The sequence below is a fragment of the Naegleria gruberi genome (assembly GCF_000004985.1).
Source record: "Naegleria gruberi genomic scaffold NAEGRscaffold_9, whole genome shotgun sequence".
NCBI classification, from domain to species: domain Eukaryota; phylum Heterolobosea; class Eutetramitea; order Acrasida; family Naegleriidae; genus Naegleria; species Naegleria gruberi.
In genome coordinates this window covers 375,575-391,578 of record NW_003163318.1, presented here as the reverse complement: position 1 = coordinate 391,578, position 16,004 = coordinate 375,575, and the positions used below count along the sequence as shown (strand labels likewise).

General features: G+C 33.9%; 2 protein-coding genes across 2 annotated transcripts; one reads left to right on the top strand and one right to left on the bottom strand.

Moving 5' to 3' along the window:
• Positions 1 to 7: 7 nt before the first annotated feature.
• On the top strand, positions 8 to 1,915 carry NAEGRDRAFT_78705 (uncharacterized protein). The gene has a single exon (XM_002680561.1). The coding sequence runs from the start codon at positions 34 to 36 to the stop codon at positions 1,588 to 1,590; it is 1,557 nt and encodes a 518-aa protein (XP_002680607.1). The 5' UTR covers positions 8 to 33; the 3' UTR covers positions 1,591 to 1,915.
• On the bottom strand, positions 1,911 to 15,138 carry NAEGRDRAFT_78704 (uncharacterized protein; the record flags this gene model as incomplete). The annotated part of the gene is made up of 3 exons (XM_002680415.1): positions 1,911 to 14,577; positions 14,616 to 14,832; positions 14,881 to 15,138. The coding sequence occupies 3 exons, from the start codon at positions 15,136 to 15,138 to the stop codon at positions 1,928 to 1,930; spliced, it is 13,125 nt and encodes a 4,374-aa protein (XP_002680461.1). The 3' UTR covers positions 1,911 to 1,927.
• Between the last annotated feature and the right edge of the window lie 866 nt (positions 15,139 to 16,004).

Genomic DNA, 16,004 nt, shown 5'->3' with positions numbered 1-16,004 from the left:
AGAAAAAAAATAACTCAACAAGTGTAAATAAGAATGTACTCCAGCAATCAAAAGACACCAACTAGAAAAAACCTAAAGTCAACACTCAGCGCAGAAGATGGTAAAATAAAGAGAATGGATAAACAATCATCTCTCAGAAAGAAGATGAGAGATGAACTCTTGCAAAAGAGAAGAAAGGAAAACACAACAGGCGCAACAATTCACGATCCTCTCATCCAAGAAAAACTTAACCAACTTCCACTCCTTCTCGAACAAGTCAAGTCTGGTAATCCAACACTCCAATTAGAAGCTACCGTTCAATTCAGAAAACTCTTGTCCATGGAAAAGAGTCCACCTATCGATGAAGTTATTTCTACTGGTGTTGTCCCAATCTTTGTTGAATTTTTGCAAAGAGTCGACCACGCTGCCCTCCAATTTGAAGCCTGTTGGGCCCTCACAAACATTGCTTCAGGTACCTCCGAACATACTGAAACAGTCATTAGAAGCAATGCTGTTCCAATCTTTATTCAACTTCTCGGATGTCCAAATGATGATGTTAGAGAACAATCTATCTGGGCTTTGGGTAATATTGCTGGTGATTCTGCTAAATGTAGAGATTATATTTTACAAATGGGAGTTATGGTTCCATTGTTGTCTATCATTTCTGAACAACCAAAAGTTACAATTCTCAGAAATGCTACATGGACTGTTTCCAACCTTTGTAGAGGTAAACCAATCCCTGATTTTAATCTTGTTGCTCCAGCCTTGCCAACTTTGGCTCATCTCTTATACAACTCTGACGAAGAAGTTCTTACTGACGCTTGTTGGGCAATTTCATACCTCTCAGACGGTCCAAACAATAGAATTCAAGCTGTTATTGATTCAAATGTTGTTAGAAGACTTGTTGAATTACTTATGCATCCACAACCATCCGTTCAAACACCAGCCTTGAGAACTATTGGTAATATTGTTACTGGTAATGATCAACAAACACAAGTCGTTTTGAATTGTGGCGCTCTTCCATCTTTGTGTCAACTTCTTCAACATCAAAAGAAGAGTATTAAGAAGGAAGCTTGTTGGACAATTTCTAACATTACTGCCGGAAACAAGGATCAAATTCAAACAATTATTGATGCTAATATTATTCCACCTTTGGTGGCAATCTTGGATCAACCAGGTGATTTTGACGTTAAGAAGGAAGCTGCTTGGGCTATTTCTAACGCTACATCAGGAGGTTCAGATGAACAAATAAGATATTTAGTAGATAGAGGTTGTATTAAACCACTTTGCGAATTACTCTCAGTCAAGGATGTCAAGGTTGTTGGCGTTGCTTTGGAAGGTATTGAAAATATTTTAGCTTCTGGTTCAAGCATTGCTGATGATATTGATGGTATCAATCCATACACAGACTTTATTGAAGAAGCCGGAGGTGTTGATAAACTTGAAAGTTTGACAGATCACGCTAGTGAAGAAATTTATAAGAAGGCATACAAGATTGTAGAAGAATACTTTGGTCTTGATGATGATGATGAGGAACCACAAACCACACAAAATAATCAATTCGTGTTTACTGGTATGCAACAAAACAACACCAACTTTAACTTTGAATAATTCAACACTTTTTAATTGGTTAACACAAACAACCAATTAACATCATCACTAATACCACACTTTCCACAACATCAACCCCATCCAATTCACCACTTCCACAAAATTCCAATTTTGACACTCCACCACAATAAAACTCACAACCACACCACATGTGAAGATGATTAGGCAAACAGATTGAATAACACATAATCACAACACATACACCTACAATAAAAAAACTCAAAAATTCAAATAACACACAAATACTTTTTGAAAATAAAGTTGGTAAGTACAATTCCAAAGCTGGAATTTTAGTTGAAATAAAAAAGCTCAACAATTTTAATATAAAATTATTAATTTAATTATTAGGTTTTCCCATCAAATAATACAACCAAGTGAGTTGACTTCCCTTAGAGCTAATAGTGAGTTTTCCATATGTTACCTTTGAAGATGCAGCACTTGAAGGTTTGTAAGAGATAGTAAGTGGAAGTTTTTGTTTGACTGTCATGGATGCATTATCTGGTTTGACACTGAAACTGTTTGAAGGGTCGTCAATTACAAACTTAAAGTCAGTCTTCTTATCGAAAACATTCTTGAATGTAATTTGAGAAGTTCCGTTTGGAATAATTTCAATAGGACCTTGTGCTCTTGGAGGAGAACATTTTCCAAACAACCAAAAAACATATTCACCACCAATTGGAGATGTAAGAATCAATTTTGCCTTAGTTGCACCAGTCATTGTTGGTTCATAGGTAACATCAAGACTAATCTCATTTCCTTCTAATGAGGTTGCTTGTGGAGCTTTGACAACAGGTTTGTCCACAAGAGCAAAATCAGTTTGGTTGTCTTCGATCTTGCATGTGTACTCAGTGGCTTGCCTGGCAAAGTTTACAAATCTAATAGTTTGAGTTTGAGAACTACCAAGAGATACCGAAAAGTGTGTACTTCTTTCAGAAACTTTGGCAATTGGCTTCAATAATAAATCGAATGGGAAAATACCTAATTCATCATTTCCAATAGTCAACTTGGCCTTCTTAGGATCGGAAACCAATAACGGAAGATAAACAAACTCACATTTAGCAAATGACTTGGCTGGTATTCTTAGTTCAGAGGAAACAATAATATCTGTAGAGTCACATTTGACAGCAAGAACAGATTCTTTTTCTAATGGATTTTCTACAGTTACTGTCTTGACAATCTTTTGTCTAACAGGAGTTTCCATTACAATTTCTTCTGAAGATCTCGCTTTCAACACGTTAAACTTGACATTATAATAAATAAATTCTTTGGTTTCTTCGTTAACAAATCTAACCTTTCCTTCAAATTGACCGTCCTTGAAAGGAAGGAAGCTGAACTTGTATTCTCTCTTGGAAATTGGTGGTACATCAATATAATTAACAGCAGTAAGTTGGTTAGGTGACTTGATATTAAGGTCGTCAAGAATAACAGCAAATCTTTGGGCCTTCCCGAGCCAATTTTCAACGAAAAGAGTTTCAATATGGTGCTCCTTTGCATATAAATCCTTAATAATTGATCCAGCTGGCAATGGATCTAATGATTCACCAGACAACTCATAAAGGATAGCTTTTCCGTCAGGTAATGGGAAAAATAGCGTTCCCTTATGTGGAGAGTTCAATGTCATTGATAATGGTGCATATGTAACTTCATATTCTCGAGTACTATTTGCTGGTACTTCAAGATATTCCAATCCACTCCAGAATGGATTATCAATTACTGGTTTTAATCTCCAATCACTCTTTGTTGGATTGTCAATCTTTACGGATTTGTTTTGCTTTTGTCTGACAGCAACTCTGAATGACAAAGTTTCTTTTCCTTTTGGTTTTTCTACACAAATACCACTGATTGTCATAGGAATAGGATCTCTAAGTGAATCTAGTTTACATTCTATTGTAGAAGATTGACCAGTAGTATCTATCTTTGTTGGAGAGTATGTGATTTCCAATAATGCTTCTTCATTAGGAGGAATGAATCCTTGTAACGGCTTGATAGAAAATGCACTGTAAAGGCCTTTGGTATTCCACTTGTAATTAACACCAATATCTCCTGTATTTTCTATAATTGCCCTGCTAACAACTACAGTGTTTTGAACAACTGGTCCAAAAGCAATGGTTGAAGTGTTTAGCTTGACTTCTACACCCTGGCAAGAACCTGTCACATTTGAAAGAAGTTTGATTCTTCCGTCTATGTAAGCATTTAGTTCAACATTGAATGTTGAAAGTCGTGATTCTGGTTTAAATGTTAGGCCAATTTGTGCTTCTTGCCTTGGATGGATCGAGAAAGCAGTCTTTGGACTCAAGGTAATATAACACTTGGCTAATTGATCCAAAGTTTCTTTCAATAAGGAAACATTTGCTGTAATCTTACTCTTATTCACAATATTAACATATTTGGTGATAACTTCACCTCCTCTGATTGATCCTAAATTAATTACCTTATCAACAGGGTTTGACAATTCAACTTTTGATGCAGTTCCTTCGCCAGTGAAGATTACACTTGTCTTATACAGACCATTAATTTCGAACATGACAGTTTCCTTATAGAGTTTGATTTCTCTTGGTCTAAAGTAAACCTTGATTTGTCTGCTCTCTCCTGGTTTTAGCACTGTGGCAGAGGCTTCAACTTCCAAATGCGGTTTGTTATCGTAGAGCATTTCAAAACTGATATCCTTTTCATCACAATTTTCAATTTTAAGCATTGTTGATGGACTTTTATCCATGCCTTGATGATATAAAAAGTGAGCTCCAAAGTCATATTGAAGGAAACTAAAGTTGATTTTTGGTTGAGCACCTGATCCGAATAAGTTAAGGACATAGGAATTACTATTCGTAACCTTACAAATACACTTGTATCCAGCTAATTTGACTTGTGCTGTTGGGTTAAAAATGATGTCACAAATTTGTTTGCCTCCCTTGAACACAGTTCCTCTATCTGGATTAATAGTAATGAGTTTGTTCTTTGCATGGAACCATTGATAGTCAAAGTTATAGTTTCCGTGATTTGTTATAATAACCTTCTTAATTTTCTTTTCGTTAATTTGGGCTCTTTCAAAGTCAACATTACTATTTTCTTTGAAGGATACTGGAACGACTCTAGTCATGGACTCATCAGATACTTCTAAACTTTCATGAACAAGGAATCCTTCTCCCTTGACGTTGCATGTGAGAAGAGATGGCTTCTTCTTTACTCTGCAGGCAACTTGGAAGTTGAATGAGCTTTCGGCTGTAGGAGTGTAAAGTAATGTGATTGGAATAGTAGAATCTGCTGGTATTGTTCCACTCTTTGGAGAAAGTAAAAGTACTGGCTGTCTATCGGTTTGATTATCTTCAAAGAATTCTGTTTGGTCAAAGCTGAAACTGAATGGGATAGGCTCTCTATTGATAAGATGGATAGATTGGGAGGACTTAGCACCCACCAATACAGTTTGGAAGTTTACACGAGCGGTATCCAGGAAAACTTCTGGTTCTTTAGCATGTCCTACAACCAAGAATGGTATATTCAAGTTTCTGGAAGGAATACTAAACATCCAAAGAGATTCTTTTGTTTCAATAGTATAAGGAACATACTCAAAGATAATTTCTGACTTTTTACCACTATTGATGATACCAGTTCTGGTCAAGCATGAGAAGGAGTTGTCTTCAGCGTTTGGATCACTTTGGATCTTTTGCCAACTATACTTAAAGTCCACATCGGTAGGATTGAGAATGTAGAAACGCTTAGTATTTTTAACTTTGATACCACAAGAATAAAGTTCAATGACTCTTGTCTTATCCTTGTCAATTAATGATTCTATTTCTTGATTTTGGAACATGGATGCCTTTCTTCTTCCTCCTGACAAATAATCACTTGGTGGCAATTCAAAGTGAACGAGTGGACATTTAGAAATGCCTGAAACTCTAACACTAGGAATACTGCAAGAAGGTTCAATATTATCAATATAACATGTAAATATTTCTTCATGTTTGTCTACATCTTGAGGAGCATATTTGATAGTAAAGATAGTTTGTTCGCCTGGTTTGATTTGTCCTTGCTTAGTTTCCAGCTCGAAAGGACCATCAATATATTGAGAACTACTCCATGAGAAGTTGAGCAAAACTTTGCCAATATTCTTAAGAGTGACATTATGAATACGTGTTTCAAACATTTTGGTGGTAGAAAATACAACATCAGTGGTATTAATTTCAAATTTGGCATAATCAGCATTAGTATAGACAGCAACAGACTTTTCAGAAATGTCTCCAATAATATTGTGTTGAGGTTCAGGATCAGTAACCTCCATACGCTTGGTAACTAATTTCTTTGGTTTGGCTTCTTGTGGCTCACTCTTTTCTTCTGCTTTGGTAGTTTTTGTTGCGGCTGGCTTCTTTTCTTCCTTCTTTTTAATGCCTTTCTTTTCATTTTCCTTTTGCTCCTTCTCTCTTTGCTTCTTTTCTTCCAATTCCTTCAATTTTCTTGCTTCCTCTTCCTCATCAACTTCTACCCATTTAATGGACTTGTGTCTATCATCCCAGTCAATTTCTTCTTCATCATTTAAAAATTCTATCTTTTTAAGTGAGCATTTTAACAAATCGCCTTTAATTTCTGTTGGCTCATCACATAAGAAAGTGGCAATAATTTCTTTTGAAGATTTTGGTTGGATATGGCCAACACAAGGAGATACAGTAATTCCGTCGGGTGTTTCAAACTGGAATCTTACTGGAACTTTGGCATGATTCTCTAATACAAAAGTTCTTTCATTCTTTGCTTTAACATAGCAGTCTCCAAAGTTCAACTCATTTTCTTTGCCTAGGGGGAGGTTATTGATAATTACATCTTCTTCAAAGCTTTCAGCAATAACCTTAATACTGGTATCTTCAAAGTGATTATCTAAGACGACCATATTCAGAGTTGTTTCAATTTGTTCAGCTTGGTGAGGTTCAAATATCATAGAGAACTTCTTTGACTCCTTACTTTCGAGAACGAATTCTTCTAGTCTACTTGGGAACAATAAAGATGAGTGATTTGGGAAATCAAATCTAACAGTTGCTGGCAAGAGTCCTTCGTTACTAATTAATACAGGTAATTCCTCTCTTCTTCCAACAGCTGTCTTTGGGAATTTCAAAATTGAATTTTCACCAACTTTTTCAGGTTTTTTGATTAATACTTGAGGTAGAGAACCTTCTCCTCTGATTTCTATCTTGAGATCTTTGGTTTTTGGATCATTTCCATCTATTACAGTAGCCTCAAAGATGGCAGAATAGTTATTCATAGTAGGAGGTAGGAATGAAATATTGACATATCTGTGTTCGTGAGGTGGAATGAACAACTTTGGTGGACTAGCCTCAAACATATTAATATCCTTATTTCCTGTCATATCTCTAGGTTTAACACTACATTCAACATTACAAGGAACTTTGAATGGATTGATAACTTTAATTTTCTCTGTCACTTTCTTGCCTACTGGAATTGTACCAAAATGGAAAATTCTTTCATCCAGAGTAAAAGAACTGTGGAGAGGATTAAGGATCATATCCATATTAGAAACTATTTGTTGTTCTTCAAATATGGATTCAAACTCATTTGTTACAATACCTGGAACACATGATTCTCCTTGGATATAGTAAGCAATACCATTTGGTTGCTCTTCCATATTTCTATCTGAAATATCTATTCCCAATGTTTCTTGGAAAACTTTGGTTCCATCTCCCTTGAAAGTAATATTTATGGATGCTTTACTTCCTGGAGCGATTGTACCAACTGTTGGTTGAATCATGAATTGACCAATTTGTAGTTGTGGATCAACTTTCTTTGCAGTTTTGTTGTTTTTCTTTGTATCGTTACCCTTTTTCTTTGGATCATTGGTATTTGATTTATCTTCTGTTGATTCTGGTAAACCCTTAGAGTAATCGAATAGGGTGTATTGAATATCAAAAATACCAGTGTTAAATATTTCAAATGGTCTTTGTCTTTCCTTATCAAAACTAAGAGGACCAAAGTTAATGCCATTTTCAGGAGTAATGGTGAATTTGCTGAACATAGACTTTACAGAAACCTCTAAATTAGTAGTTCCAAGAGCCATTTTTGTTGTATTATCAACAAGTTGGCACTGAATAGATTTGTTCTTATTATAGAAAACTTCAGTATTGGTTTTGAAAACTACTTCAACAGTTGTTTTTTGCTTTGCCTTTGTTTGAAGTACACCTTCCATAGGTGTAATGGTAAAGAATGACTTTAACTTATCAGGTATAACAAACTTGAAAGCTGCATCATATTTACCATTGTTTGTCATAGATATAGACTTTGGGCTAGATTCGTATACTTTAACAGTACCAAAATCTAAAACACAATCCATATTTACATCAAGACCAAAAGCATCTGCTTTAAGAACAATAATATTTTCTTCTGGTGTTAATATCTCTTGAGCATCTGATACAGTTAATATCATCTTTTCTTCTAATTCACATGCCACTGCAGAATTGAACTTGACAGTAATAGCTGAATTTTCTCCAGGCATTAATTTACCCTCTGAAGGTTCTATTGTGAACTCTTGTTTGATATGTGCCTTATTCTTAATCTTCCATACAACAGGAATGTAGGCCATATTTTTGATGTTAATGGTTTCGTTATATCCTGTACTTGATAACAGCACCTTACCAAAGTCAATTTTAGTCTTGTCTAATTCAATCTTTGGTTTTGATCCAGTGCAAGAAATATCAAATTTGTATGGAATTGGATTATTCTTGATAGTGCAAATAACAGAGTTTTTGATTTTACCCACTGTTTTAGGGAGGGCCCAAATCTTTACCTCTGAAGTTTGATCGGGTGGAATTGACAATTGGTGTGGTACAATATTGAATGTTTTGTCTTCTTTTTCCAGAGTAATATTTACCTCACTGGTAAATTTACCGTTGTTAGTAAATCTAAAAACATCTAAATATTCTTTTAGATTGGATTCATCTGATATATCATATGAGGGTCTAATAAGAAGAGGTCCGTATTCATATGCATTTTCATTAATAATGTACTTCTTAGCAAGGCCTTTGTCTGGTCTTGTTTTTACTCTTCTACTGAAAACATTTTTGTGGAAAGTACTGATTTCTGGATACTGACACATACCACTTGTTTTAATGGTAAATTGCGAATTTCTTCCAAATATTCCAAAAGACAAATTAGTTTCGAATTTTCCAATTTGTTTAGAAGAGAACTTGATGAATAATTCTTGTTTTCCACCAGGTTGCACTGTCCATCTGGTTGCATCACTGTCCTTTCCTGAAAGAATAGTAAATGGAGTCGATAAATCAATAGACTGAAGAGGTGTTGGTTTCTTAATAACTTGCAAGATGAATGGTTCAGGAATTGATAGCTCTGTTGGGGTCTGAATAACAGTCTCTTGTGTGAAATATTCTTCGATACCAGGAATTTTTTTCATAATCATATCCATGTTTTCTGACTTCTTTTCTGGTATGTATTTCTGTGTGATGATAACATTTTCCATATCATCCTTTTTCTTTGTTGGTTGTACAACCTTGTTCTTATTCTTATCGTTTGTTACAACTGGACTTTCTTCTAAATGAAGTTTTTTGAATACGGATATTATTTCAAAGAAATATCTCTTGTAAAGTTTCATAAATATGTCGTACTGTGATTCATTTTCATGAATAGCAAGCTCCTCGATAAATGAAATATATGGAGGAATAACTTCAGAAGAGGAGGGAGTAGTTGGTCTAGACTTTGAAGGAATTTTACCAGTAGTTGTTTTCTTTGTCTTGCCAGCCTTTTTAGCCTCTTCTTCCAACTTCTTTTGATATTCTTCATCTTCTTTCTTTCTCTCTTGAATAATTTCTGATATTAATTTGGTGGAGCTTCCCTCAAGTTCTCTTTCAACTTTTGTTAACTCTGAGTAAAGCTTATCGTATTGGATCTTGTTTTCTCTGAATGTTTTAATTTGTAATTCAAACATTCTCTTTGCTTCCTCAGCTAACGATTCATAGTCTTCCTCGCTGAGTTTAGGATATCTAGATTCATCCATAGCTGATCTTGCCTTTTCCACGAGATCAGTGATACCACTTAGTCTAATTTCAGCTTCAACTCCATCAATATTTACAAAGTTAATAGACTCAGTTTGAAGCTTATCGACAATAATTTTTGAAATCATCTCCAAATCATTACAAATAGCATTATATAAACCGTCAATAATAAATCCTCTCTTGCAATCAATTTGACCAGTTCTTTCGGAAATAGCAAGTCCAATAAGATCAGAAATTGATACTGTTGATAAAGATTCATCCAAGTGGGCTGATTTGTAATCTTTGAGAGTTTCATCTATAGTAATGATTGGAATATTCAACGAAGTAGAAATAAAAGATGCCAAGTCAGTTCTTAAAGGCATAGGAGGAGTATGAAAAACAAAAATATGTCTCTTTTTAGGAGTTTCATCTATCTGACCTATGCCAACATCTTGATTTTCTTGCTTGTCATCACCTTCTGGATTTGGAGGTTTTGTTATTTCATTATATTTCTCTAAAATATCTTCATTCAGAGGACCACCAAATTCTCTAGGTTTAGCCAGTATGTATCCCTTTTCAAAACTATCACATGTTAGAATTATTTCTGATTCTCTTCTTAGTTGCTCATCAAATTCAACAGAATAAAGGTCTACAGCACATTCACTAGAGTTACTGATTGTAAAAGGTATAATTGTTGATTCGTATGGCAAAATAGGCCCCATTTCTTGTTCAACATAATCAACCTTAATATTTAAATCTTTTCCATTACCATTACATGTAATTTTGGTTGGCTGAGGATTGTAATTACATTTCAATAAGAAAATTTGTGAATTTTTCTTATCTCCAGTTGGAATAAAAGTGACTTGAATGTTCTTCTTTTCTCTAGGGCTTAATATACCTCCCATAATATCAAATGTGAAAGGATTATCTTTCTTCTTTGTTGCTTCAATAGACCACTCAGAATTAACATCCTTTTCATTGAATATTTGGATAGTGTATACTTTTGCATAGCCAACATTTACATCACCAAAATTGAGAGTACTTTCTGAAACTGTAATTTCAGGTAAAATAACACTTGCACGAGCCTCAATTTCTATTAAATATCCATTTGTAACTCTAACAGGTATAACAGCATTATATTCGCCAATTTCGACTTTTTCACTTTTAGATTGGAATGACATTTCAACATTTACAGATTGATTATCAGGGAATCCAGGAAGGTTACTAATTTCAGATGGCTCCATTGTTATACCATATTTAGCAAGGTCCTTTTTGTTTACCTGGATTGATATTGGTAAGATACCAACATTTGAAAGCTTGAAAGACTTCTTCTTTGTTAAACCTTTTATGGTTGCACCAAAGTCTACAATCATACGTTGTAACACAATATCTGGTTGTTCAAATTGTTTAACTTGGTTTGTACTTCTAGAAACTCTAGCCAACGAGTTTTTAACCTTGACACTCTTCATTGGATTTACCATTAAATAATCGCACAACATCAATCTCTCGGCTTCTTTTTGTACTGATTGTACCAATGACAAATTCTTAAAGCTGGTGCTTTTTCCTTCTGAACCCAACCTTCTCATGGCTTCTTGCATTAATGTGGTTCCTCTAGAAGCATGTTTTTTAGCAGCACCGAGATGTTTTTCAAAATCTTGTTGATTAGTATAAATTGGTGAACCAGGTTCTTCCTCTGTTTTGGTTTTCATTGATATTGTAAGCATTGGATGAACAGACAATGCTTTGACAGAAATTATTATTGGTTCATACATTGCCACCATAAGTGTGAATTGCTCATTGATTACCTCTGGAATTTTTGGATTAAGCTTAATGGTAACCTTCTGTTTATCACCAGGTTTAATTCTTCCATTAGATGGTAAAACTTGAACGATTTCTTTTCTCTTCATTATAGAGAAATCAAAATCAAAGTCAATAGCAATTTTTCCAGTATTCGAAATTACAATTTCTTTTTCTTGTTGTGAGTGGAATGGAACAACTCCAAAATCAAGGTCAGAATTATCCACATTGAATTTTACAGATGAAGATTCTCCCTTCAAATTCACTATATATTCAGGTCCACCCTCTACTTCGCAAATGGCAGTTGCTGTGTGAGCTCCAAATTTTGCGGCATTGTAAATAAATTTCACATCAACACTCTCACCAGGCTCAATAATTCCATTCATTGGAAGAATGTCAAAGAGTTGGGAGGTGGAGAGGTCTCCATTTTCAGCAATTTCAAAAATAAATGAAAATACTGCTGTAACCTTTCCCTTATTTTCCATTGTTATTGTGTGAGTTTTTTCAGCATCAGCAACAACAGTACCAAAATCGATAAGTGATGAACTCAAGACTAAATTAGGGAAGAGAACAGAACCAATGAGGTCTACAGAACTCTTGTTTGGATGATCAGTATAGGTCAAAATCATCTTGGACTTGATATCAGCTGTTTGTTTGTCACTCTTATATACAGGATTGAATTGGACATCCAATGTTTTTGATTGATTAGGTCCAATAGTATGATCAGAAACAGCAAGCATGAATGGAGGTTGAAGCTTTGCAGAAAAAGATACTGGTAATGGAGAAATATTGGTAACCTCCAAACTCTTAGACTGAACCAATGGAGGAACACCTTTAACATAACTATAAATGAAGCTAAGGGATGTATCAGAAAATTTGAGTAAAGGAACAGATACCATAGATTTAAGCACAGGGCTGAAAATTATCACATCCTTCTTTCCACCAGCAATTTTACATTGCCAAGGTTCTGAAACCTCACCTTCACTCTCGCAAAAACCTTCAACAGTGAATACCTGAGCTGTTTTTGCTTGAATCATTACTTTTTCAGGAGTTATCTTGAAAACTTGAGGAGTTGTATCTCCTTTTTTTCTTTCAGCCATCCATGAGAGCTTTTGAACTTTTCTACTCTTATTTTCCAAAGTAATAATCTTTTTGAAAACTGTAGCTGTGAATTGATCTCCAAAATCAATAACATCCATAGACTCTGTTGCAATAATAGTATTACCTTTACCAGATGCAGATAGTTTAACTGGAAGCTTATCAGCATATTCAATAGAAAATACAAGTTCATCTGAAAACTTTGTAACATCATCCAAGTTGGCCTCTATCTCAAAATCAATTGATGCATTAGGTTCTATTTTACCAGACAATGTTTTGGCTGAGAAAATACCAGCTATTTTTCCCTTGAATACTCCTGAGTAGGTAGCAACTATTGGTGACTTGTTAATAAGTTGAATAGTTTTTGTGATTGTCTCCAATACATTAACTTTTCCGAAATCAATAACTGACTCACTCAATTGAACCACAGGTCCGATAGACTTAGCTGAAACAATAACTTCAAATGGTGGTTGTTCACTACCAACAACTTTAACATATAATGGGAATGAAATTTCACCAATCACTTTAGACTTGAATAAAAATTCTACTTGACTTGTACTCTTATTATTTACAATACCAAAGCATGATTCTGTACTACATTCATATTGCTTTTGTATTTCCTCTGAAGGAAGAATAATCTCATACTTGGATGATAAAGCTGTATTATTTACCAAATCCAAAAAATTCTTATATTCATATCCAATAAAACATTCTCCAAAATCAATATGTGGTTTAGGTAATGTTATCATTGGTGAAACAGTAGTTGCTAAAATAGGAAGATAAATTAAATTATCACCTACACCTTCAACATCTACAACGAGATTAGCCTTATAATCTTTCAATTTAGATGATAGATATTCAATCTTAATCTGCTTCTTTGTGTGAGGAAGAATGTGACCATCACTTGGAATAATATCAAACTGTCTTTTTAACATTGTTCCATCTTCTGGTATTCTTAATGTATACTTCATTGGAATTTCGCAAGTATTAATAATCTGTATATACTTTGTATTCAAGAATCCATAAGGTACAGTTCCAAAGTTAATTTCATTACAATCAAAATTAAAAGTAGGTCCAATAATCTGGCCACTAAAGTGTAATCTTAAATCCTCGTGTCTTCCTTCAATTCTAAAATAAATATCTTCTTCAAAACTACCAATGATATCTGAATTGAAAAATATTTTGATAATTTGTGATTCTGTTGCTGCAACATATCCACTTTGAGGAACAAATTGGAACTTTGGACCAAATAAAGAGCTTGGTTTTATGAGATCAAAACTAGCTCCTATTTGTCCCTTATTATCAAGTCTCACTTCATATTCATGAACAGAGTTAATAAATATTTCACCAATATTAATTTCTGTATAAGAGAATGAGACATTAGGTCCTCGTCCTCTGCCTTGTAATTTAAGAGGTAATCGAGTTTCTCTACCTGTTACCTCACAAAATGCTATTTTTTCGAAATCTATCTCCTTAGTTGGGTGAAAGTCTACTGAAATTTCAAGTTCTTGATTTGGCCATATTTCTCCCTTGATTGGATAAATTGAAAATGCTTCATCTCTAAAGCTCATATCATCATTTTCAATTTCTCTCTTTTTTAATCTATATTCTCGAGTTGTTTCATCGTATTGTGTTCCTAGTTGAGCAATAGATTTTGTCTTATAACTAAATTCATCCTCCACTAAAGCAAAAAGTTTCCAATTAAAATTTACACGAATATTGCTGTTGTTAATAATTCTCATAGTTCTTTGAGTTTTACATGTTATATATGTATTAGGAAGAGCCATTACGTTTGTATCCAATTTTACATTTGCACTTTTTCCGACACCTTGCAGTAAAACTGTCTTATAATTAATTGTATCAAATCCTAGCTTTAATTTGCCTGTATATTGCTGGGTCTTTTCTGGATTAAAACTAATACTAATTTGAACTCCTTCACCAACATTTAATTCTGGTACTTCTCTTGGAGAAACATCAAAAGGTAAGTCTGCTTCCAAACTGAATCCTTTCGATCTACTTTTACCAATGTTTCTTACGTAAATAACTTTTGAAGAAGTGTGCTTTACTGGAGCATCATCAAAAGTAACAGACTCGGGAAGATCCAAAAGGGCTACAAGAGTTAATAATAATTAACTTTTAAAAGCTTACCTCTCAATCCTATAGCAATAATTGGTACTGTAAATTCATCTTGTTCTGTCCTAACAATAAGATCACATGAATAGTCTATTTTTTCATCGGGAGAAAAGAAAACATTGAAAGTGACATCTAAACCTGGTGCCACTAAAGTGTTCGAAGTATTTTTTTTAACTGGTTCCACTTTGAAAAACCTAGACTTTGGAGCGAAAATGCTAATTCTTCTGGAAACCTGAGTATTCAATTATTCATCCTTATTCCATTTTTTCTTCCTACTTACATTGTCATTATTTCTAAAACTAATCGTTTCTTTATAATTTCCTGGAGCTTCAAAATCTTTAAATATTATTTGATTAGGAAAAGCTTGGAATCCTCCACATCCACCAATTGCTATTCCTTCCTGATTATGGTTATTTGATATTGATGAAGCAACAGATCCATTACTATACACTGCAGCTTGGTTAATGCCATTTGAAACTACACTACTACCGAGCCCAGATGAAATTGAACGAACACTGTTGGGAACACTTGTTTTCATTTTTTTTGCGTTTAATGTAGTTTGTTGTATGCTGTTTTGGCGCCAAATTTTTCATTCTCAAAATAGCATGTCTACAAGACTTCAACCACCAACAACTATTTCCTTCTTTTTTACTTACTATCCATTAAATATTATTATCCAAATAAGAATTGATAAAACTAGCGATAATTCAAGTAATTGCTTGCCCAAAATATTTTGGATTTAAAAAATTAATTTAAAAAAAATGCAAAAAGTTAAAATTCCTAATGATGAGTTGAGTCCCATCGTTGATTTTGATTATCGGATAACATTCTTTTTCTTTCATAATTTGAGTAATAGTACAAGTAAAAATCCAACAAAATTTCAACAATTTATTACTAAATTTTGGAGGACAATTAGTTTTACAAATGATGGGTGGATACCTTGTATTTTGTTTTTAATAGCTGCTTATGATGTTTGGAAAATTTATCAAAACGATACCCCTTTAAATAATATTCCCTTAATTTTATTTGAAATGATTCCGTTGAATTATGTTATTTATTACTTTTCTTGCTTTTTTGTAGATGTTTTTATTGTTGGATGTTTGAAATTAGTTTATAAAAGGAAAAGACCTAGAAATGATGTTCTATTTATCAAAAAGTTTGAGAAATTTATCAAACCTATGGACAGTATTGAGAGAAATTTATCATTTTGGGAGGTGGAACAAGGCCCTGATGAATTTTCATTCCCTAGTGGCCACGCTTCTAGATCATCATATATTTTTCTTTTGTTTTTATACCACACATCATTGAGCTCAGAAATTGGAATAATTACTGTAATTCTTGCATTTTTGTGGGCATGTTGTATTTGTATGTCCAGATTATGCCTGGGTAGACATTTCTTTATTG

Coding starts and splice junctions, on each gene's coding strand:
- NAEGRDRAFT_78705 (XM_002680561.1), top strand. CDS start 34: ATGTACTCCAGCAATCAAAAGACACCAACTAGAAAAAACCTAAAGTCA.